General features: G+C 51.9%; 10 protein-coding genes across 10 annotated transcripts; 6 read left to right on the top strand and 4 right to left on the bottom strand.

Moving 5' to 3' along the window:
* Positions 1 to 31: 31 nt before the first annotated feature.
* On the top strand, positions 32 to 1,460 carry ACET3X_000183 (uncharacterized protein; the record flags this gene model as incomplete). The annotated part of the gene is made up of 5 exons (XM_069447149.1): positions 32 to 273; positions 414 to 537; positions 598 to 884; positions 935 to 998; positions 1,053 to 1,460. The coding sequence occupies 5 exons, from the start codon at positions 32 to 34 to the stop codon at positions 1,458 to 1,460; spliced, it is 1,125 nt and encodes a 374-aa protein (XP_069310425.1).
* A 726-nt stretch (positions 1,461 to 2,186) lies between these two features.
* On the top strand, positions 2,187 to 3,907 carry ACET3X_000182 (uncharacterized protein; the record flags this gene model as incomplete). The annotated part of the gene is made up of 3 exons (XM_069447138.1): positions 2,187 to 2,633; positions 2,685 to 3,371; positions 3,419 to 3,907. 3 exons carry the CDS (start codon positions 2,187 to 2,189, stop codon positions 3,905 to 3,907), a joined length of 1,623 nt encoding a protein of 540 aa, XP_069310424.1.
* Positions 3,908 to 6,936: 3,029 nt separating this feature from the next.
* Positions 6,937 to 7,629, top strand: ACET3X_000181 (uncharacterized protein; the record flags this gene model as incomplete). The annotated part of the gene is made up of 1 exon (XM_069447127.1): positions 6,937 to 7,629. The coding sequence occupies one exon, from the start codon at positions 6,937 to 6,939 to the stop codon at positions 7,627 to 7,629; it is 693 nt and encodes a 230-aa protein (XP_069310423.1).
* A 2,128-nt stretch (positions 7,630 to 9,757) lies between these two features.
* On the bottom strand, positions 9,758 to 11,522 carry ACET3X_000180 (uncharacterized protein; the record flags this gene model as incomplete). The annotated part of the gene is made up of 4 exons (XM_069447117.1): positions 9,758 to 10,397; positions 10,448 to 10,875; positions 10,913 to 11,177; positions 11,233 to 11,522. 4 exons carry the CDS (start codon positions 11,520 to 11,522, stop codon positions 9,758 to 9,760), a joined length of 1,623 nt encoding a protein of 540 aa, XP_069310422.1.
* A 721-nt stretch (positions 11,523 to 12,243) lies between these two features.
* ACET3X_000179 (uncharacterized protein) lies at positions 12,244 to 14,071 on the top strand (the record flags this gene model as incomplete). Its single annotated transcript, XM_069447105.1, has 2 exons — positions 12,244 to 12,453; positions 12,518 to 14,071. 2 exons carry the CDS (start codon positions 12,244 to 12,246, stop codon positions 14,069 to 14,071), a joined length of 1,764 nt encoding a protein of 587 aa, XP_069310421.1.
* Positions 14,072 to 14,167: 96 nt separating this feature from the next.
* ACET3X_000178 (uncharacterized protein) lies at positions 14,168 to 15,192 on the bottom strand (the record flags this gene model as incomplete). The annotated part of the gene is made up of 2 exons (XM_069447094.1): positions 14,168 to 14,910; positions 14,967 to 15,192. 2 exons carry the CDS (start codon positions 15,190 to 15,192, stop codon positions 14,168 to 14,170), a joined length of 969 nt encoding a protein of 322 aa, XP_069310420.1.
* A 286-nt stretch (positions 15,193 to 15,478) lies between these two features.
* Positions 15,479 to 16,152, top strand: ACET3X_000177 (uncharacterized protein; the record flags this gene model as incomplete). Its single annotated transcript, XM_069447083.1, has 2 exons — positions 15,479 to 15,487; positions 15,541 to 16,152. 2 exons carry the CDS (start codon positions 15,479 to 15,481, stop codon positions 16,150 to 16,152), a joined length of 621 nt encoding a protein of 206 aa, XP_069310419.1.
* A 2,018-nt stretch (positions 16,153 to 18,170) lies between these two features.
* Positions 18,171 to 19,021, bottom strand: ACET3X_000176 (uncharacterized protein; the record flags this gene model as incomplete). The annotated part of the gene is made up of 3 exons (XM_069447072.1): positions 18,171 to 18,290; positions 18,358 to 18,824; positions 18,874 to 19,021. The coding sequence occupies 3 exons, from the start codon at positions 19,019 to 19,021 to the stop codon at positions 18,171 to 18,173; spliced, it is 735 nt and encodes a 244-aa protein (XP_069310418.1).
* Positions 19,022 to 19,941: 920 nt separating this feature from the next.
* Positions 19,942 to 21,146, top strand: ACET3X_000175 (uncharacterized protein; the record flags this gene model as incomplete). The annotated part of the gene is made up of 2 exons (XM_069447061.1): positions 19,942 to 20,024; positions 20,081 to 21,146. The coding sequence occupies 2 exons, from the start codon at positions 19,942 to 19,944 to the stop codon at positions 21,144 to 21,146; spliced, it is 1,149 nt and encodes a 382-aa protein (XP_069310417.1).
* Positions 21,147 to 21,496: 350 nt separating this feature from the next.
* On the bottom strand, positions 21,497 to 23,098 carry ACET3X_000174 (uncharacterized protein; the record flags this gene model as incomplete). The annotated part of the gene is made up of 2 exons (XM_069447050.1): positions 21,497 to 21,517; positions 21,584 to 23,098. The coding sequence occupies 2 exons, from the start codon at positions 23,096 to 23,098 to the stop codon at positions 21,497 to 21,499; spliced, it is 1,536 nt and encodes a 511-aa protein (XP_069310416.1).
* Positions 23,099 to 23,756: the final 658 nt, after the last annotated feature.

Below are 23,756 nucleotides of genomic sequence, written 5' to 3'. Positions count from 1 at the left end.
ACCACACCTCCACCCTCACACACCACCCACAATGGCTGCCTCAAGGCTCCTCCGCCCGGCCTCCCGCCTCGTCTCGGCTTCGCGGCCAGCGCCCGCCTTCCGACCAGCTTTCCGCGCCGCAGCCATCACACCGTCAATTGCCAGGAGAGGATATGCGTCGGGCCAGAAGGAGATGACTGTGCGAGAGGCGCTCAACGAGGCCATGGCCGAGGAGATGGAGCGAAACGAAAAGGTCTTCGTGCTCGGAGAGGAAGTCGCGCAATACAACGGAGCGTACGTGCCCACCACCATCACCACGACGCATGTGACATGACTGCGATAAGAAAGAGGAGGGTGCAATTGGGGACGGCAAATATCGCAGGATGTGCACAGTCGATATCGAATCAAGGGCGGTGCTGACTGAGCGACAACAGTTACAAGGTCACAAAGGGCCTGCTCGACCGCTTCGGTGAGAAGAGGGTCATCGACTCTCCCATCACAGAGTCTGGTTTCGCCGGTCTGACTGTCGGTGCTGCGCTCGCTGGCCTCCACCCTATTGTGAGTTTCTGAGCCGCCACCATGCCCTGGAAGAAAAAGCAATTCTGACGGCGACAACAGTGCGAGTTCATGACCTTCAACTTCGCCATGCAGGCCATTGACCAGATCATCAACTCCGCCGCAAAGACACACTACATGTCCGGAGGTATCCAGCCCTGCAACATCACCTTCCGCGGTCCCAACGGTTTCGCCTCCGGTGTCGCTGCTCAGCACTCCCAGGACTACACTGCGTGGTACGGAAGCATTCCCGGATTGAAGGTCGTCTCCCCATACAGCGCCGAGGACGCCAAGGGTCTGTTGAAGGCCGCTATTCGTGACCCCAACCCGGTCGTGGTTCTCGAGAACGAGTAGGTCACAGCAGAGATGAGACGGGAGGCTATTTTACTAACAATGGCAGACTTCTGTACGGTCTGTCTTTCCCCATGAGCGAGGAGGCCCAGAAGGACGACTTCGTCATTCCTGTAAGCTACCCCGCCATCCTCCCCACCACGTCCACACGCTGACAAACCCCCTAGTTCGGAAAGGCCAAGATTGAGCGCCCCGGCAAGGACCTCACCATCGTCACCCTCTCCCGCTGCGTTGGTCAGTCTCTCGTCGCCGCCGAACAACTCAAGTCCAAGTACGGTGTCGAGGCCGAGGTCATCAACCTCCGCTCCATCAAGCCCCTCGACGTCGAGGCCATTGTCAAGTCCGTCAAGAAGACCGGCCACATGCTCTGCGTAGAGTCTGGTTTCCCCTCGTTCGGTGTCGCATCTGAGATTATGGCGCTTACTTGCGAGTACGCTTTTGACTACTTGGAGGCACCCCCCGCCCGTATCACTGGTGCTGAGGTTCCCACACCCTATGCCCAGAAGCTCGAGGAGATGAGCTTCCCCACCGAGAGCTTGATTGTAGACTACGCTGCCAAGCTCCTCAGGGTATAAGGTTGAGCAAGGAACGTAAGAGGATAGCGTAGTGGCTTTCAGCGTTGTGTGCTTCATCGGTACATTGCGTATGCAAGGCGTAGGGCTAGACACGAGGATCTGGGTTTGGTAACTGAACTGGATTTGTATGATCAGATGATTGAACCTACTTTTTCCGGCTGAGGTAGACGGCATTTTCGATTGCATGTACAAGTATTCTATTGCAACTCCATCTAACGATTCAATATTGATGACCAGGGTGAGTGCACGAGACAAGGATTGACTTCTGCGAGACGTAGTATTTGGGATGAAATGTGGGTACCTCCTTTTTGATTCATGTTCTTTCTATCACGCACCGTTGTTGACATTGACACTTGGCATCTCAGTGCTGGTGTCTATCGGCAAGCAAGTCGACTTCACTTCAAAGCTGAAAGACATGGCACACACTGTTGCGGACATGCTTCGACACACAGCGTGGCACCTCGTCCGAGATGAGCGATGAATACCATGTTGCCTGTTGATTACTAAAAAGCGTAAGGAGATGGCCTTTCTCGCTTGACAGTGGCTATGAAAGAGACGATGAGGTTGTTGAGTTTCATCTTCACCTTCATGGGTGGATCCACGTCCTGCGCCAGTGGGTTCCTATCGTTGCCATAACCATACTCGACTCTATCGTCTCTCGATCGCGTCCCACGTCCTATCATACTAGCACGGCATCGATCACGAAAGTAGCAAAAGCGCATAACGATGTCTGACTACTCAAGCCGCAAGAGCTCGGAGAACCCGCTTAGTACTCCGCGAGTTCACAAAAAGGTCGGGTATATGAACGATGCTTTGTCCGAATTTCTAGAAGAGTATGACCGGAGCGACGACGACGAGTGCTTCGGCTATGAAGATGACGAGGACTACGACGATATCCCGAGTGAGGATGGGCAAGAGTCACATATTGAGAGCGAGGCGACGGACGAGCTTGAGCAGCCATACGACTACGAGGGTGAACAGAAGCATATCGACCCTGAGGAACATCGGCGATCTACAGAGAGCTTCGCTGGAAAAACAGAGCTCGAAGAATTCCTGAGCTTGCTTGAAACCATAACGTCTAACACCAATGGTGATGCAGCACAAAACGGTTTCGAACAAGCACACCGGAGCCATGAAGATATGTTGAGCGAGCCTGCAGGGCAGACATATGCTGTATGTATGGCCGCGATATCACTCAGACTATGGACTGACGCGAGACGCTAGGAAATTCCAGAGTCCATCGGAACAGCCTCAACATCGGACAAAGTACAACTCGCGAAAACAGTCAAAGACGGCATTGATCGTTGCAAGCAGGCTCTGGAACAAAGCAAGGCCAAGCTAGAACACGACATTGACGATGCGAACCAATCCTTCACCGCCGAAAATGACTTGATTAATGAGTGGCACGAACGAATCAAGAAACAAGAACTCATCCTAGACAAGAGGAAGGAAATCCACGTTCGCTTGCCCACAAATCAGGTCGTTACTCCAGCACACAATGCGTTGGTTGAAGAAGACGCGAAGGAGGGTATCCTCATTGCCGATTCATTCAGCGCAATCAAGGCAGAGAAAGCGTGTATCCGGGACAAGCTGGCCGGCGAGATTGAGAAGGCGGAGGAGACATACAGAAAAGATTGCGCCACACTCAGCGTGCAGATCGCATGCTTTTGCAATGTCGCAGAACTTTTTGGTATAGACCTGGACACAGATCTTGATGAGTACACCTTTTACGAACCGGCAGCTCCAGTCATTCGCGTTCAATCGTCAGTTCAAGCACAAGGCCCTACATCCACTCGACCGAGGCAAAGCACCACTGCCAACGCAAACAAGCGCCAGAGACCTACGGTGCCAGTCAATGTCGTTGAGGACAACTGCTCCGACTGCGGCCGTCTACAAGAGGAGCTGCTTACAGTAAGTACAACTAAATCTGACTCCGGATCACTCTAACCACTACTCAGGCACGCAAAAAGATCGAGCGCATCCAGGCTGCTGCTCCAGTTCCAGACATGCGAAAGTTTATCAAGCATGGTGAACAAATCCTTTCTGAACTTGTCCAACAACGCGATTCGGCAGCTGGGGTAGCAGCCAAGGAGCGACTAGACAAGCAGCTCTCTACTGAAACAGCCCTTGAAGACCTTGCTAATGAACATGCACGCATGAAGAAGATCCACACCGGCATTGGTCATCTCTGGGAGCATGAGAACCAGAACATCTGGCAGGAGACGTTCGACTTGTGTCGTGCGGAGTTGGTCCGTATCAAGAAAGAACAGCAGGCACTCGAGAACCTGGACTTCAGATGTGAGGAGAAAATGGACAAGCGTCAGTGGGACTCTAAGCAGCTTCTTATCAAGCAGATCAAGTTCTATGACTCTTTGTTGCGTCTGGCAAGGAGCCATGTCGTAAACCATTGGGGAGATCGGATCTCGTCGGATTCAGATTCGGACTAGAGGCAGCAAACCCCATGTCCTGCCCTTCATGTTCAGTTGAGAGAACATGGCAGAAGATAACTTGTAAGGAAGGATGTTAGCTCCCCAAATACAGACTAAGGAACTTCCCATCTTCGTGTTTTCATGTTCGCCTTCACCTTCACTTATGACCTGGTAGTTTTCGTGCTAGTCGCTCTTGCCTTCTAACAAAAACCTCTGACACTGACTTCACAACACAACCGCTACACCTAAACGAACGCCATCGCGACACCATCGGAGAGTACCGCGCAAGGCCTCCATGACACCAACTGAGATCGCCGAAGGTCTAAAGCAAAGCAACGATGCCAAGCTGGGTATGCTCAAGGACATGAAGGGGAGAATCAACACTATGGTCGACGGAATGATCAACGAGTGCTTGAATGCTAGCGATGGGTTAAGTGAGCTAACAGAGAAGCCGAGGCTTGTATGCTGACCATCCGTTGGAACTATAATGCAAACGAATTGGTGCTTTTAGGACGAGTCTACTACTACCACCGAAACCGAATCATCGTCACCGATTTCAAAAGAATTTCTCAAGGCCGCGATCGAAAAATCTATTGACGACTGCGGCATATGGCAAAAGCCTGTTGAAAAATTCCGAGAGTGGAGCGGCTCGTATCCACAAATACAACGACATCCTGTCCGTGGATCTTGAATGTATTGAGAATAGATTCGTGGAAAGATTTACATGCGCTACTTGGGGACATTTGAGAGAGGTGAAGGCATACTTTATGCATCTGACCAGTCTTGAGTTCCATGCCTATAGCGTGGGAATCGACCTCAGCCGTGAGAAGAAGGAGCAGATGTTAGACAGGTGGCTTGAGGAAGCTTTCACGGATGATCTAGAGGGACTACTAGCAATGGCAAGGGCAATGGTAACGGAACCAACGTTTGCTTGGTGAGGGAATAACACGTAGCCACAGGTCTTAGTCTTCGAATGCCAGCTCAAGAAGGCTTGATCATGACGCAAACGATGTAATAAGATTGAGTTAAACACTGTACATGCATTGGCTGTCCGGGACTGAGTTGTTTCCCCTTTTGAACGTCAACGAAAGTTGACATAGCGCGTTAGCACGAGTAATCCAAATGCAGCGAATACAGCTATAAGATGTTTAGGCCCTGAAGAGGTGGGCATGATGACATCTCCATGAACCCTCAATCAACCTCAGCCTGTAGTTGACGGCATCCCCACTCACGGTACCAAACTTCGCAGGCACGGTCAGAGTGCATCTTTTCCGGCATGTTTCCACTATTTATTCTTTCTTGAGGATCACTGCTTGTTTCCTTTCAACTCCACTCTGCGTTCGTGACAGTCAAAACAGCAAAGACACTGCACGAACCGCCAATATGGAATGGGTAAGTACAGTCTGTCTATCATCCCCACCTCAACTGGTTAGCGAAGGTATGAAGCATGTCATGCAAGGCTGCCCTTGATGCATGATATATCGCCGAAGATCATGAGAACTCAATGCTGACAGCAGTAACAGATCCGTAAGCATCGTGATGAGCGCAAACGCAAAAGGCGGGCAGCTCGCCAGGCCTTACTCAACAACGCCCAGCTCGAACTCGATGCCGAAGAAACACAATTGAAATCCGGACTGGCATCGACGTCTACGCGGTTTTTCTCGATTCGCCGAAAACGGTCTGCGAATACTTGCTTGACAAGACACAACGTGCTCGAACAAACTGGTGAAGAACCCGAATATCCAACACCAGAAATAGAAGGAGAGAGCGGGACGAGAGTAGAGCAATTCCTCCGGTCAATGGAGATAGATGATGGAGAAGAGACGTTTCGCAACACAATCCTCACATCCAATGCATCATCTCGATTACAACCCACCACTTCGATACCGACTGCCAGCCGGCAAAATCGTTTTACGACGCCAAGATCATCAGGACACTTGCGACCCATCGATTCAGTATCGAATGTCAGTCAGCGAGCAATACCAAGCCCAGGGATCCATGACACAGCAAGCCAGACCTGGCTCGAGCGAGTAAGCAGCACGATTCGCCGCAAGCCCACCATCAAAGCCTTTGAGGCATACAAAACCGGTGGTGTCCGCTCAGCCTGGGCATTCACCCTTCCCAAGAACTGGAAGACGCGAAACGCCCCGGCTGCGGAAGCCCCAGCTCACAATGCCGCCGCGGTTGATGAACCGGAGCCCACGAGATCCATGGATGGCATAGATATCGACAACGAAAGAAGAAGTCCGCTTCCAACCCACTGGCTCGACAGAGAAGAATCACAACCGGTGAATGCAAGAAGGACTGGTACAATTGCAGGAGGCGACAGTGATGTGGGAGACTGGAATAGTCCAAGGGCATCCGAAGACATGGATGTTCATGAAGATGAAGAAGAAATGAACCAAGAGTTTAGAGACTGGGCAAATCAACACATGATTCTGGTTGAGCAGTATGATCCACTTGCTGAGGCAAGTAGCTGAGTGTCCATTGGGGGTAATACGCCGAGGAACAGGTACAGTGACTATTTTCGGGCACTGTGAGAGACAGATTTGGAAACCAGCTTGATCAGCGAGGGACGCATAGCAGCCTCTGGGAACAACTTGGAAGAGCATCCTGTATGCGAACTGTGCGAACATTCAACCTGGCGTATACGTAATGGAGGTGAAGGTGAAAGTGGCGCAAAAGGCGTGTCTTTTCTCTGAAAACTTCTTATTGTATACATTCTCGCTGACCTTCGAGGTGAAGGGACGATATATACCTGCGCTCTATTGTTCAGTTCTCATTGTAGATCGAAGGTGAAAAGCGAAACATACCCTATTGTAATAATACTAGCTATTATCATCATCTCATCTTTGCAATGGAGGTCAGGGTACTTAAACAGCTCATCCCCCTCCAACTCTTACTCTTCAGCAGACACCACATACATCTGCTCAACATCAACAAACCGCTTCATAACACCAACACCAGCAACACCAGCAACACCAGCAACACCACCAGCACAATTTCCTTCTCCTCTCCCTCCCATCACCACCACAACAACAGCAACAATGCTGTCAACGCAGAACAAGCTGCGCATCTTCCTGAGCCTGGTGCTCATCTCCGTCTTCGCCGCGAGCTCAGATGAGCTACGCATCGCAATCGGCACCCTTTTCTCTTGGGCCATAGGCCACGTCCTCATACATCGTCTCGCGCTGCCGACCGGGTACCGAAAAGCCCTCAACACCTACATCCTCGTGTCGTTTTGCCTGCTGGCGGGCCTAAACGACCCTTTCTACCAGAACACCTTCGGTCGCCTCCTAGACCTCTTCTTCGAGCGAGACCGCTTCGACTCAGACTTGCCTGGGTCAGGCTTCACCGACTGGTACGAGACCTTCCGCCGCCGCAAGGCCTACGAGATCGATCTCGTATGGCGATTTCTCCGCGCTGTTTTCTTCTGGACGTTCGTGGCGATCTCCCTCCCGATCGTTATTCCGCTCGCCCATTGGCTTTACGCCAACATCAACAAGGAGACGGAGCTGGAGAAGGCTTTCGCCTACATCGAGAAGCACGGCGAGCGGCCGCCATGGTCGTACAAACAGCCGGAGGCCACAGTGGTGTCCAAGAGGGACACAAGGTACAATCGCTTGAGCAGCGAGCTCATCTTCGTTTGTGGTCCTGGGGGCGGCTATGAGACGGTGATCGATGGCGACATCGAGGGCGCAATCTCGCGCCGGCGTGCGTTGAGACCGAGATTCGCATGAGCGCTGGTCGCCATGCTGGTTGTATTGTGGTTGACGATCGGTCATCCTGGCGACCAGCGCCAGGATGGTCAGGATGTGCGGGTTGGGTTTGAGTTTTGTCGGCGGCGAGCTGCCCTAGCGCTGGCCGCTAGGGTGGCTAGATCGTTCGTTATTCCTTTTGTAGGCTCCGGTATTTGTACTGTTTTGTGGTTTTGTCTGAAATTTCACGATTAGATACGCTGAGACCCAGTCCGGTTCGACCTGGTTGCAGTTCTTAAATGTATCTCATTCCCTCTCGCTATGCTACTCTCCTCAAATCTGCGTGAAGACCTCTACCGACCTCCTCTTCGTATACAAATCTCGTGTCTGGGCTCATAGGGTTGTTGATCATATGAATGGGTATCTGGACCGCTTCACACATATGCCTCATCAAATCGGGCAGTAGTTCGTTGACCTTGGCTAGCAGTAGAGGTATGAACTTCGAGGAGCCACCTGGCAGCTTTGCTAAGAGCAGCATCAATTGCGTCAAGTAATCAGGGGGGCTAAGTTCCACCTGGGATGCTGGAAAGGATACAAAAGGTAGGACATCTGCCAAGGCGCAGGCGATATCGAATATCTTCTCAGTCTAACTATGTCAGCAACGACGTGGACTTGGACGAGAACAACGCACCATGCCAACGCCGTGAATCTGGAGGCTCTGGACAGGCAGCTTCATCGAAAGGATAGTCAGGTCTCTAGCCACCAGGATAGGGTATCTGAACGTCAAGCAATCATAAACAGAGTCGGTGGAAAGATAACCAAAGCGAGGGAAAAGTTCCCATAACTTGATCTGTAACCAGAATTGCGATATACGGATGTTCGCAGTCTCTTCATTCGAGATTTCGAGTACCACAGGCAGCGCAGTGCGAACGTCGCGCTCGAGCTGTAGTAACCACTCTTTACTACATTCCTTGGTAGATCCATTCCACACTGCGAAGAAGAGATCACCAAGGGGCCGAAAGATTGATGTGAGGTAGTGTAACCCGGGCTCTTCATATGCGTCGAGTGGGTGAGTCGAGGGAGTGACAGGTAGAGTAATTGGCCGGTTTCTGCGAACACCATGTGCTCTGAAGAATAGTAAGTGCCATACGCCAACCGTACGATCGTCTAACCTACCTCTCTGAAACTACCAAGATCCAGAACATTCGTTTTCGTGTTTCCGTGTCGAACCAGTCTTGATTCCCATCCTTTAACATCATGAACAGGGTTGTTGCTTCTCTCAGATAGAACCATGCCTGACGGTAGTTTCCTTGGCCAGCGTAAGCTCCGTACAAGAAGAAGGATATGTAAACGGATCGAGGGTCAACCTGTGTGATCCTGGCTCGGTCCAGGGAAAGCAAAGCGTGATCTAAATAGTAAGTTTTTGAGTCTACCAGTGAAGACTGAGTGGGCCCCCAGTTGACATCGTCGGTGTCCCCAAAGTTTGCGATGTATGCACAGAATGCAAAGATGAGCTGACAAGAGATGGGCGAAACCTGCATTCTTGTAGCTTCTTCTCGCAATGTCTCGACAGGCAGAAGAGATACCAGCTTATGTATACGGCTCTCGTAGAGGCCAATGAACTCTCCGAACACGCTCTGCGTGAACTCTACGGGCGTTGCTATGGCCGCCATAGTTGGCGGCGATGAAGCATCCTGCGCGTTGTCCACGCTGCTCTGTGGGATCAACCTCAATTCATTGAGAACAGTGGCTCTTGGGCCCCTGTTGCCTCCTTGGCCTCTTGGTGCATCGAAGGTACATGCTAGGTTTGCTGATAGACATCCTGCGCAAGGTTGCGAGCCGTTGCATTTGGTCTTGCGGCGGCGGCACGCGTCACAGGCCTTCGAAATGACTTTGCGCGTTTTGACGGGTGTGTTTTGCATCAAGCTCGTGCGTGTGCGTGCTGTTCATGGATATTAGGAGAACAGGTGGGCGACCCGAGCGGGTGGTCAGACGCGTTGTGTGATAGCCGAGGTAGATTACGTCACATCAATAAGCGCGTATCTTGCGTCAGGTACGCGTCGAGCAACGGAAAGACTTCACAAAGACTATACGTTGAGACATCGGAGATCACCAGCCTTCTCTATGTGGTGGGAGACTATATCCTAGCGCTCGCGTCTCTGACTCTTCCTCACTCCTTCCACTCCGGGCTCACAGCACTCTTCTCATCAGTAACGCGTCCATGCCCGTATGGGTCGACTTGCGTGCTAGCAAACTTCCTGGCACTGACTCGCTGCTCAAACAACATGTCAAGCTCACCGTACGTCCGGCCTTTCGGTTCTGGCAGTCTAAAGTAAACCCAAACCACAACGCAACCGCAGGTGCCAGCCCAGAAGAATGCCGTCTTCGCACCCCACGCCCAATTGGCATCGCCGAGCTGATAGTTCGTCAAAACGTTGACGACGATGTTCGAGATGTTGTAAAGTGCGCGGGCGAGAACGATAGTCTTCGCTTTCAATCTCGTGGATGACATCTCCGAAACGATCGAGTAGGTTACCGGACCGATCGTGAAGTCGTACACAAAGACGAAAAGAATCAGAACTGCTCCAATGGCCCAATTAGACGCTTGTGTGCCAGCAAAAGAGCACGATCCGACGACGATGAGGATGACAAACAGTGTGCAGCCACCCGAGAAGTGGATTGTTCGTCGGCCAAACTTCTGCATCAGCCACCATGAACCAGCGGTACCGATCAGACCAAGGGCTAGCGAGATCATCGACATGTTGAACGATTGCACCGTTGGGAGACCTGCCTTCTGCATGAAATACGCGCTGCTCATTGTTAGCCAGAATTCTTGCTGACCACAAGTCCATATACTGACAAGTAGCCCATAATGTTGGTTCCGCAGATTGTTTGAGCGATCCAGGCAAAGCATACAATCTCGGTCCGTCGGAGGTCTGTTCCCTTGAACAAGTCCGCCCACCGTGTTCCTTCCGACATATTCTTTTCCATTTCGTTGGTATGTTCAATCATGGCGATCGTTTCATCGGCGTTGAAGTTTGGATCCTTGTCCGGCGAAGTCAGACGAAGCAATGCAGCTCTAGCGCCTGCCTTGTCTCCTCTTCGAACATGCCACCAAGGGCTTTCAGGTGCGAAAAAGACACCGACCATGATGGGTAGTGGCCAGACCCACTGTATGGCGAAAGGGATACGATAAGCCCATTGATCTGGACGCTGAACGCAGCCACGATTCACACCCGCTGCGATGAATTGTCCCATTACCCAGCACCTTGATGGGTTAGCAACTAGCTTCGGGAGAAGCGATCGATCAGGCTTACATGTTGACGAATGTGGTCAGAATCGGCCTCAGTCGTACAGGTGCCACTTCCGATGCGTACTGCGTTGTGAGAGTCTGGAACATGCCCCAGGGTATCCCACAGAAGACCTCACCAATGACGAGTGTTTGAACGTTGGGTGCAAAGAAGAGAATGAAGATAAACGCGGTCATCGCAATCAGAGCGCCAATCATGGTCTTTCGGTAGCCATACCGCTCACTGACGAAGCCGTTGATGAACAAGCCAATGACTTCACCGGCTCGTGCTCCGTTCGATCTGATGCAGTCAGGAACTGTGCCATAGCTGGAAGTCGGATCCGTATGAAACTTACAGAGCACTCTGCCAACTAGCCCGAACACTGTATTTGCCTGTAGCGGTGTTGAAGACACCGTACTTGCGATTGAACTGAGGGCTGCCATACAAACTTCCCAACAACGCAAGGTCATACCCCTCCATGATCAGAGCACTCGAGAGAACGACTGACCAGCCGACCGCTTTTGGATAGAGCTTGATCGCTTGGACGAGGGTCATGGCTTTTTCATCGTCAGCAGCATGTTGCGCCTCCTCATTTGGCGCCACGAGTTGTGTTGCCATAGGCTGTTGAAGGTCCTTCTCTGCCATCGTCGGGTTGAGTGGCAGGTACTGTGAAGAAGAGGTTTGGATTGATGCAATACTGCTGAGGATTTATGCTGAGTTTATAACCATCTACGAGCACAGGTGATCATGGTCAGACTAGGGTGGTCTTTGATGCGGGTTAGCGAAAGCCCGGCAAGTTGGAGCTCCCCATGGTGCCCCAGCTTCGGCAGGAAAACCGCTCACGCTACGCTCTAGATTACCCCAATGGCACAAGGCGACGCCACTCGGGTTCTGTTCACGAGTCTTTTCGTTGTCAATTGATCGGAGGCAATGCGGAGAAGCTGTCATGATCCGGCAAGGTATTGGGGTTTTCGCGGAGCCAAGGCGGAGGCAACGCGGGAGCAACACGGATGCTGCATTGCGGGGCTAATACGAGTCGCCCAGGCATGCCAACCGTCCACAAGCGGTCTTTATAACCACGAATCAGAGTGCTTGTCATGGCGAAGTATGTGGGTGGGACCATTCGAGAGTCGGGAAGCAGTTGGGATAACAGATCACACGGGCTTGAGAGCTTCAACCTCTTTTCTCCAGCAAACTGATGCCTCGAGCTGCCACCATATCGCTACGACTACCAGCTTTCACCAATCATCTCGTGCAGAATCGATTGAACAGACCAGATCGCATTCCATCTTCATTTCACAGCCTTTTGAGCCAAAGATACTCCAAGCTTCGCACAGATAGCGAGCTTATCTTTTACCATACTGCCATGTCACCACACGTAGACCTTTCATACCACAAACAGGTTTGGTGGAAGGAAGCAGTATTCTACCAGATCTATCCTGCATCGTTCAAGGACAGTAATGGCGATGGCTGGGGAGACATTCCCGGTATACTCGAAAATATTAACTACATCGCATCTCTTGGTGTCGATGTAGTGTGGCTATCGCCCATGTTTGACTCTCCTCAGATTGATATGGTAAGAACTCCGATGTATGAGATCCATGTGAAGCTTGCGCTAATCTTGCACACCTAAACATTAGGGCTACGATGTTTCTGATTATGAGGGCGTATATGCACCATACGGCACCGTGCACGACGTCGAGAAGCTCATCAAAGCTTCCCACGAGAATCACATGAAGATTATTCTCGATCTTGTTGTAAATCATACTAGTGACCAGCACGCTTGGTTCAAAGAGAGTCGAAGTTCAAAGGACAACCCAAAAAGAAACTGGTATTTCTGGCAACCTGCACGATACGATGAGCAAGGTAACCGCATGCCGCCTACCAACTACCGTTCATATTTCGCCGGCGGAACTTGGACTTGGGACGAGCACACAGAAGAGTACTATCTCCACCTCTACGACAAAACTCAACCGGACCTGAACTGGGCGAACGAAGACTGTCGAAAAGCGATATACGATTCGGCAATGCGCTTCTGGCTCGATAAAGGCATCGACGGTTTTCGAGTGGACACAGTGAACAAATACTCCAAAGTCCTTCCATTTGCTGACGCGCCCGTCATCGATCCTACCAGTGACATCCAACCCGCCGCACAAATGTGGTGCAATGGCCCCCGGATTCACGAGTTCATCAATGAGATGAATCGCGACGTCCTTTCTCACTACCGGACCTACGACGGTCTACCCGTCGTAACAGTAGGCGAACTATCCATGTGCCCAGACCCCGAGTCGGTTATACCGTATGTCAGTGCAGCGCAGAAAGAGCTAGATATGGTTTTTCAATTCGACATCACGCATCTGGGCCAAGGTCCACCAGGCTGCAACGACAAGTACGATTTCTCCAAGTGGGAACTACCGGATATGAAGCGCATCGTAGAGAAGTGGCAGTGCTTCGTCGAGGGAACAGATGCATGGACGACAGTCTTCAACGAGAATCACGACAATGGCAGGAGTATATCGCGTTTCGCCAATGATGCCCCAGAATGGCGAGAGAAGAGCGGCAAACTTCTTGCTTCGTGGTTGATTGGTCAGACTGGGTCACTGTTCCTCTATCAGGGCCAAGAAATCGGCATGATTAATGCCCCGGCGTCTTGGGATGTGAGCAAAGAGTACAAAGATGTTGAAAGCCAGAACTACTGGGCTGAAGCCGTGAGGTTGGCAGATAACGGTACGGATCCTACACGCAAGGAGAGGATTAAGCGCGGGTTGCAGCTCATGGCTAGAGATCATGCGAGATTGCCATTCCAGTGGAATGGTAGCGTGAACAGTGGGTTTTCGACGGGTAACCCGTGGATGAGGGTACATGATGAGTATCCTGCGATCAATGTTGCGGCGCAGGAGAAAGATGCTGATAGTGTGCTTTTGTTCTACAAGCGCGTACTCAGATTGAGGAAGGAACACAAGGATGTTTTTGTGTATGGATCATTCGAGCTGGTGGATGCAGAGGGAACTGGGACGTTTGTTTATAGAAAGAAGTTCGAGGAGAAGACGGCGCTTGTGGTGCTCAACTTTACGACAGAGGAACAGCTGATGGAGTACGATGTCGAGGGGTTGAGGCTACTGGTGAGCTCGTATAGTAAGGCGGTGGGGTCTGTACTGCGACCACTTGAGGGGAGGATCTACATTGACTACTGAGGAGGTGGGGTCAAGTATGCTGGCGAGAACTTGTAGAATTTGTCGATGCGCTATCAAGGGTATACTACAATGCAAAACTCGCATGCTACTTTCCGTCTATTGTCCCACCCATTTCCCAACGATTGGAAGATACCTGTATAGTTCGTCGTATTCCTTGCCTACCCAGCCCACCATCTTGCCGTCTCTTCCAACAACGCCCAAACCGCCCGCTAGCCACAACGCCGTCAGGGCCGCACTGATCCCGTTGATGGTATACCATCTCCTCTTCCTGACCAACGCCCGATCCTCTTCCGACATCTTGACCTGGCTTGGTGCCCAGCCCAACCATTTGGCCGCGCCCCAGACGAAGTGCCATACGCCAATTCCTACAAGTGCTGTGAAACCAGTGAACGAAACAGCCGGGTGTAGTGCGAAGCCGTGAGAAATGTATTGGAGGTTGATCAGGGAGGAATCGCCGTGTGCGTAGAGCGGCAGAATACGAGTAGTCCAGACATGGAAACTAGCAAAAGGTACCAAAGCGTAGCCCAACGCACTTGTCCCACTCAGCTGTGGCCATGGGATCGTGCGCTTGTCGGTTCGCGTCTCAGCACCATATTTTTGCAGAGCCTGTCTCCTTCTCCATAACCGTAGTGCAATTCCAGATGTAATGTGTGCAACGAGGGGAAGACCAACGAGGAGGGGTTCGGTCAGTGCAGATTGGTAGTATGGTCGTGTGAGCAGGAGGTAGCGATTCGATTCGGCGACAGAGCGAGTGGCAAGTGGTATTATGGACACGTTGGTTATGTGGAGGGCGGCGAAGGCTGTGAAGGTGTAGGAAGAGTACTTTTGTATGCGGAGAACTACAGAGCAGTATCAGCATTGCATCCTTCAACTTTGTGGTGGCAGGAATACGTACGCCACCAAGCTGTTCCATGGTCGCCCAACCGCAATCCCAGTGTGTTCATCCTTCGAATCCCCCTCATCTCCTCTGTTTCCTTGTCGGGTCGTTCCTGGTCGGGGAAATAGCCTTTTTCTCTAAACTCCATCGGTGTGTCTTCGACAGGCGAAGGGTCGACTTCGGTAAGGCCCATGACGCCCATCTCTTCATCCTCTATCGGCGGTAGGTCTGGATTGATCTCCATCTTGTGACCTGCGTCGTGGTGGTGCAGACTGCAGTGGCTTGGGAAGTGCTACGTTGCTGAGACATGGAATGACGTTGATTCGGTGAGAGAAATAAGTGGGGCCGTGTTAGACCGAGGCGCGTGCAGTTGAGCCACAACACCAAAGGTTCCATTGCTACAACTATGTGACTTTACTACCCCGCAACGCGATAATCTGAACCTCCATTTGAAGAACTGCTACAACTGGTGGTATAGTACGCTAACGACGTATTTGAAGACCTGAACACATCATACGTAGACGCACGACATGCCTCCAGTACGTATTCATCCTACTTACTCTTCCAGTTCATCCATTAACACAATGCGTAGCGAAATAACCCCCTACCGGCGGCAGTCCGCCTGTTCAACTGCACAATATGCGACAAAGGCTATCCGCGCCAACTCGACTACGAGAACCACCTCCGCTCCTACGACCACAACCACCGCCAACGTCTCGCCGATATGAAGAAGCTCACTGCTTCCAACGATACCGAGAGTAGCAAGCCAAAGCAGGGTCTAGAGATGCGTAGTATCGACGTGGAGAATGCGAATAAGAAGCCTGGTGTTGGAAGCCGGTTTACCAAGGTCGGCGGAGGTGGTGCTGCTGGCGCCGCAGGAGGCAGGTTTAAGAAGGTCGGTGTTGCTGTTAGTGGGAAAGAAGGTGGCTATGAGGATGTAGGTGGCAAGACTGAAGAGGATGCAAAGAAAGTTGTGGAAAGCGTAGAAACTCCGGCTGCTGCTGCTGCTGCTGCAATGCCTGGTGTGGAAGCCGACGTTAAGAAGGCAGAGGATGTGGCCATGGCAAACGACGAAGATGGCAAAGAGATCACTTGGGAAGAGTACGACTTCACAAAGCCAACTGGCTGCGATCATGTGAGCTGTCCAGGATGCAAGACGGATGGCATATGGAGCGGGGAATGGGTGGCTGTCGACGCCGTTTGACCAGGGGTGTTCATTATTCTCACTTTGATTTTGACACTCTCCCTGTACCCGTACAACGAGCACATATCGCAGTAGTTGGGATTTCATCATATTGCATAGCGCCGGCATTCGAGGAGTCAGTACACGGACCATACTCATGGCATCCTAGAGACCTGTAAGTGTGTTTCCGATGTTTGTATTTGTAGCCATTCCTCATTTCTTAACACCCAAGGTTCAATGACCAGATCCTGTCCTGCCCTCGCAAGCAATGACGAGTTCTTTTGGTCTTATTCGATCCCTCCCTGTAGTCTCTCAGCGCCTAGTTGATTTATCCAATAACCAATCTGTGTCCAGTCCTTGCCTTTTCGAAGATCTGCGGGCAATGGCACCAGATGTATGATGTACTCGTTCCTGTACGTGGCAAAGTACGCACAAGGTCGACGAGCTTCGATGCATCTGTCATCCGCAATCCTTCCGAGCTTATTGCCTTCCCTAAGTGACTGATGACGACTAGGCGCACCACAGATGAGTAGATTCTGAATGCAGCGCTCGCTGCTTATGTACTTTGCCGGGTTGCGAGTGTACTCTGCGTACTTTTGAGCCTTGTTTCTAGTGAGCGACCAAGTCTCTTTGAAACGTCGCTCAAGCTCGGCCCGGACTAGGAGAGAAAGGCCGTCCATGACTTTCCAGGAATCGCTGCCCCGCGCATTGGGAACCCGCAAGTATATCGTCAGGTCCACCGGTCTTCGTACATATTTCGTTCCCGATGGAGCACATCCCTGAACTTCCGTCTTCTCTGCGTCGCTGGCAATCTCAATGATCTCGTCGTTCTTCATTATAATTTGCGCTGCACCGTCTTCGCCGCTCTCGATCACTTCAAGTCTTTGGATATTGCCGTAGAATCACTTCGCTTGTTGGATGGAGCAATCGATTCGTGCCCGGAGACAGGATGCATAGCCAATCGAGGACAAGTGAGTGCTTGCTCTTGCAGAACTATAAGAAGCAGGATTGGGTTAGTAAATTCACCAATAGTGGCGATGTCGAAGGTACCTGGAAGTCCAGCTGTCTCACGAAGGAGAAGTAAGAAGGCATTCTTCACTTTTTCAGGAGGGAGATGTTCCACAAGATTGCTGCGGTCAGCCTCGTCCAATTTCAGCAGAGTCCTTACTAGACCATCGGTGTTGCCGTTGACGTTCATGCTGTGTTCATGTGACCAAAGACGATCGAGCACTCTCCACGACGAACGAGTATATCGGAGTCAATAAGAAGAGGTGAGTGGCAGGGCGCATGGCTGAGTGGTGATGTTGTTTGGAATGCGTTTGTCGACGGTCACTCACCTCACCTTTCCTATGGATACGTGGGAAGATTCCGGAGATGGTTCACTGCGTTACATAGCGGTGCAACCCTTAAACTATATACAGACACAGGACCGCAAAACTGGGTGGCTGTTAGATTCCTTTCACCCTTTCAATTCTTGATCACCACCTCACACGCGCAAATAGGCTTTTTACATCGCCTCGCCCCTAAACTTCCAGCGTATAGAGCTTCTCTGCATGTCTAGCTATGCAATCTGTCTCGCAAAATTTCATCTGGCCTTTGAGCTTCCCACTGCAAATGGTTCCAAGGACGCCCATCACCTATCCTGACTCGCCAGTAAGCTATAGTCCCTTGTGATCCGTGCACTTATTGTATCCAATAATCTAGCTCATTCCAGACTTTGCCCGCTCGTCTCGCCGGGGGTAGGGGCACGAAACATATGTTCAATGTACCGTATGAAGATCTGACCAAGTGCGCACAAGGATGGCGACCTATTATGCACAGGTCGTCTGCCGTCTGCTTCAGACTACCACCCATGGTGAAAAATGACCCACTACCAGAACAATCCCTCGAGACGACCAGAGACCGGACACATACCGGCATGGTCCTGTAGAACTCGGGATATCGCAACACTTTTCTGTAGTTTTCAAGTCCCCATCGCCGCGACCTCCACACGTCTGCAAAGCGGTAGTGAAGAGTACGTTGAACATGGTCTGGAAGGTCTACAAAGCTCTTGTAAACCTGATTCCCATCTTCTTCGTAGACGAGAAGGCATGCAGGTAAGTTGTGGAGTCTATCGTCGTTTGCTGGAGTAGCATGGGTGGAACCGGCTTGTATCCAATCTGCTCCCAAATGATAAGGTAATGTAGGCAGAACATCATAAGTAATAGCCTCGGAATCGTGTCGTACCGCTGAGAATGGGTTAGATAACCCAGCAAGGCCATTACGATCGTCATTCCTGGAGCTAGTCTGTGTCACTGGATACTCGACGGTCTGTGTCCTCTCAACATTGGGTAATGTAACGGGGGCCGAGCTACTGTCAATTCTACTAGCACTTTGTACTGGTGGAGACTCCTCCCGTTTTATCGGTTTTTCTGGCCGAACAACATTATTGGAATTGGTCCCTTCGTCGTCGCTGAGAAGGTTAACCGTCTCATGCTGCTGCTTGACCACTACCGAGTTTGAGTTATTCCCAGCGACTTGGATCGGAGAATCATCGATCCTGGTTCGTTTGCGGTTCTGCGGAGATGCCGCAGTGTGTGCTTGATTGGTCGCGTTGTCAGGCTCTCCACGTGCGACATGTACGTTGGGTTCGACGTGGGGGCTTTGGTGCATCTGAATCTCTTGGTATAACTGAGATTGTACGGCAATAGTTTCTGAAATCATCAACCGACATATGCTTGGGATCGTGGTGGTCGGACTGACCTCGATCCTGGTCTCGCTCTCGAAGAGCGGCTTTGAGAAGCGCAATGAGGTCATCTTGTGGCAGAAAACCCAAGATACGATCACGGCCCGCCTCAGTCAATTGCTGCAGATCGCCCAGCAGACCATCGATCCGTTCGGTACCACTCATGTTGTGCAATGTACACGAAGATGGCATGGAGACGTTGGGAGTGGGGCGTGCGCGTGGAGGTTGGAAGGAGGTCTGTGCATGGCGTGCGCGTTCGTTTCGCGACCTCGGTTGTGACATCGGGAGCCTGGAGAGAGCCTTGGCGCCGGATGCTTAGAAAACACTAAAACTCTTCGAACGGGAAGCTGGCGTACAACGCGGGCGCTTGCAATAATGTCTTCGGTGCTGTTCACTCCAGTAAATACTAGACTGCCGGTTGATGCCTCCGGGTCTTCGAGTACAGATGAATCACACCACTCCAACCGTTCCCCATACCGAACCTTGAAATGATCATTACCCTACAATAGGCCTTCTCTAGGAAACCCAAAGGCATCTCTACACACTTGTGGCCAAACTCAGAGACAAAATGTTCCAGATGCTGCAGCCGCGCCATGGACAGAGCTGACCGAACTCCCCCTAGACATCCTCCGATCTCCCGCTTTCCGGTTTCGTCCGCAATCCGCGAGCAACAGTCAGAACTGTGACGGTGAGAACTCAGAAAGAGCTTTAAGAACAAGGTTGTGAAAGCAGCCAACATGAATCAGTATGCCCCATCGTTGTGCTAGCATGTCAGAAATGTCAGAATGTCAGAACGCGTAGGATTGGATCCTGGTCGAACTGACTTGCGGAGTCAGAAGGAACCCAACTCCGCACTGTGGATACATCGCGAGCATCGACTGAAGCCAATGTAGAGGGTTGTTCAATCAGTGTCCCGGATCAAGCATTGACTATGGATACTGTCCCTGCTCAGCTTGGAACCGGACGAACAGCTTGCGTGGTTCGTACTACTTATATATCTATCCTTTGATGGACTTCCTTGAGCCACCTCCATCACAAAATACCACAACCTTGGTGAAAAGCGAAACAACTCCCCTCTAAACAAAATGGTCATCAAAGTAGGAATCATTGGTCTCAGTTCCGTCACCACCAATATCTCCGGCAGTCCAGGAGATAGCTGGGCCGCAAGGTACATACACTACCTTTGGAATACCCAGCCTCGGCCAAGCTAATCCCCACACTCAGCGCCCATTTACCGTACCTACTTGCCTCGCCACACTACCAAATAGTAGCTCTCTGTAACTCGAGCGTCAAGTCAGCGCAAACAGCAGCTCAGCGCTACAACCTACTGTCCAGCGTCAGGGCCTATGGTAGCTCGGAGGATCTAGCGAAGGACCCCAATGTCGACCTCGTCGTCTGCTCCGTCCGTGTAGACAGACACCATGAATTGATGATGCCAGTCATCAAGGCAGGCAAGGACGTATATGTCGAATGGCCGCTAGCATCCAACCTCACCCAGGCCACAGAAATGCACACTGCAGCCCAGAAGAGCGGCAGCAAGACCATCGTCGGACTGCAAGGCCGCTCAAGCCCCTTTGTCCGAAAGATCAAAGAACTAGTAGCAAACAAAACCGTCGGAGACCTCCTCAGCTCAACCCTCGAGTTCACTGTCGGTTGGGCTGGCGACGTCGAGCCCCCTGCAGTCGACTACTTCGTCAAGAAGGAAAGCGGCGGGAACTTCCTCACAATCGCCTTTAGCCACACCGCAGATCCAGTGTTCTATGCGTTGGGCGGCCTTGAAGAACTTTCCGCGCTATTGACGACTCGCTGGCCAGAGACCAAGCTTCTACACGCAGATGGAAGTTTTGACCGCATGCTCAAGCGCGAGACGCCTGATCACGTTTTGCTGCAAGGCACTCTGAAGAACAATGGCGCGCCTATCTCGATGGCGGCGAGGAGTGGCAAGGGGTTCAAGGACTCGCCAAATCTTGTCTGGAGGATCTTTGGCACCAAGGGCGAGATTCGCTTGACGTCTCCGGCGATGGTTCATCTTGCGCTTGGTGGGGAGAAGATTGAGGTGTTTGATCATGAGAAGGATATAGTGGAGGTGGTGGATGTGGAGTATTCTGATGTAGTAAAGGATCTGCCACCCTTTGCGAAGAATATTGGTATGTTGTATGAGGGTTTTGTCGAGGGGTGGGGTGTAGAGGAAGGCTTGGTCGACTTTGAACAGGCGCTTGGTATGCACACCATTATCGATTGCATGGAAAAGAGCAGCGAGGGCAGGAAGTACGAAAAGACTGGGATTTGATACAAGGCTCAATAACATGGCGTGGGTAGGAGGCAATGGATAGGATCATCAGAACCAGCTCGACTTCACTTGGGATTTCATATCATTCGTTCGAGCGGATAATACGCATATACATTGAGTTTGGTCTAACTAATATCCAAATCTTTCATCACACCATCATCCGTGGCATATTCAAAGATCACCACCACCATCCATGAAGAATCATAAATATCAGCCGACCTCAAAATCGACAGCTAGCTAGCGCCATGCTCAAATAGCGTTTGCCAGAAGGGTATCCAAACCTTAAACAGAAAAAAGCAAATCATCGCCGCTCATTGAAGTGGTTCGCCAGAATCATAAACGTCGTAAACTTAATAAGCTTGATAAACTCCCTGCCGCACATGGTCAGGAACAAGTTCTCTCTACTCGCGCAGCAAGCCACCAAGGCCAAGACCTACACCATGATCGACCCGTCCGCGCTTGGGCGGACTTGTTTGAGTGCGGAGATCCGCTGTTGAAGGCATGCGACCGCGCTTTAGTTCGCCGGCACGGCTAAGGCCAGAGCCTTTCTTGACTTGGCCGAAGATTTTGGTTTGCACGAGGTTTGTTGGTTGAGCCGGTGGCGGGGCGGACATTATGCCCTTGGCAGGTGGTGCTCCTTGCAAAAGACTTCTTGCCATCTGGCTGGCCTGGGACTCGGGCACTTCATCTTCTTCACGGTCGGTGAAAGCTTCTTCTTCGTCAGCGCTAGACGCAGTGATGGTCGAGTTGCTGCTTTGACGACGTGTGTTTGATGGCTTGGCCTGGTAGTGCGCCGGGGGAGCTGATTGTGGAATATTGGTTGGGACAAAAAGTGGCGGTGTGCGGGGCACTTCAGCACGGGGAAACGCAGCTCTTCTGTTCGGTGTCTGTGGTAGCGATGACATGGACTGTGCGCCTCTCTGGTGACTGAAGCGTGATCTGGGTGCATGATGCCTGATGGGTGTTGTGGGAGCAGTAGCTACCTCCTGACTCAGCATCTTATCGGCCAAGAGAAGAGCTTCGAAGTTGTTTTGGCTCCTGCTTTCTTCGGAGAGGTGTGCCACCCTGTTAAGGACGTTCCTGGGAGTTGGCTGGTGAGGGGTTCCGTAGTTTGATCGTGGTGAGGATTGCTCGATCTGCTCAAGAAGTGGTGCGATGTGATCGCGGTTCTTGCGAATCCTCGTCTTCAGTCGATCATTTTCATCCAAAAGGCTCGCAAGTTCGCCTTCTCGATGCTCAGTGAGACGCTTTTGCTGCTCAAGCATGTCGCGAAGCTCCTCATTTTCGCTCTGCAGCATCTGGTTCTGGCGGCTCATTTCTGATAGCAGAACTGTGTTGGCTGCGTTTGCCGAGTCTTGGTAGGTTTGCTCTGGAGTCACCATGTTTTTTCGGCGTTTCTCCTCAGCTTGCTGCAGAACATCAAGCTCTCGCTGAGCCATGGCTAGTTCGACAGCCATCCGACTTGCAGACTCCCGGCTCTCCATTACAGCCATGTTGTACTGAAGTTTGTAGTGGGCTGCGGAGAGCCTCATGTCGCGCAAGGCGTTAGAGATGTTGTTGACCATGACTCTCAGCTCCTCGGCAGAGGCACTGTTGACCTGGTCTTGCGGGTAGAGACCTGCACCCATGTCTGTCAAGGCAGACGGCTGGTTTGGCAGCTTGCTGGTTGGTGGGGGAGACGTGAGCTGTGGAGTTGGAGGAGTAGGTGTTCTCATGGCTGCACGAGTACCGGGGATTTGAGAAGAGGGTGGAGGGGTCATGGAAGATGTGGTCCGGGGTGCGGGGGAGGTGAATTTGACTTGGTCTGGGGACGCGAGTTTTGACATGGCAAGTGCTGCCGACTCAGCGGGCGACGGAGAAGAAAGCTTTGGAGGTGTTTCAGGTTGCGCATGCTCGGTGGTAGGCATCAATGAGTCTTGCGACGGTGGGTAGTGCGTTGCTTGGGGATCCATTCTGGCTCAGGCGCAATTGGCCTAAGCAGTGTGCGACAATCAGAAAGACACCGAGGCGGAATCTAGTCGAGAAGACGGCGTGTGGTCGAAGAGAAATTGGCTTTGTGCAATCCAACTCTGATACACGGGAACTGGGGTGTCAAAGAGCTTGGGTATGTAGCGCTGGCGGTGGGTGACGCGGTACAGCTAGGCGACGAAGACGATAGCGACGGTAGCAGGGGTGCGCGTCGATGCGCGTTTGCCAAAGAGGAGTCGCGGGGGTTATGCGACCGTGGTAGCGTGCAACCAAAAGAAAACAGGCGTTTGCAGACGACGTGGCTCTTGCGGAGGGCGGTGTTGAGGTGTGTGTGGAGGGACAATGTCGTCGGTGCGGAAGGCGCGTGGAGCGAGGTTGGAGCGTTGGAGGAAGGACCCGCCGGTCGTCCCTGCTCAGCCAACCGGCGCTAGGCCTGAGCTGTCAGTGTAGTGGAAACAAGACGACTCCCTCTGGTTTCACGGGGCAACGGTCGCCTCCCGCTCGCTCAGACGCCCGTCTGCACCCGGCTCGGAATATTGCCCGTCGAAAAGCAATCTGGCGACAAGTGGAGGACCCTTGGTCTGGTTGGACGTGTGTTTCGTTTCGCCTGGCCCGCGGACTCTGCATGAACGACTTCCCAGC

Source organism: Alternaria dauci, chromosome 1 (assembly GCF_042100115.1).
Source record: "Alternaria dauci strain A2016 chromosome 1, whole genome shotgun sequence".
NCBI classification, from domain to species: Eukaryota; Fungi; Ascomycota; class Dothideomycetes; order Pleosporales; family Pleosporaceae; genus Alternaria; species Alternaria dauci.
The sequence above is the reverse complement of the archived record's forward strand: the minus strand, read 5'-3'. Positions and strand labels throughout refer to the sequence as shown.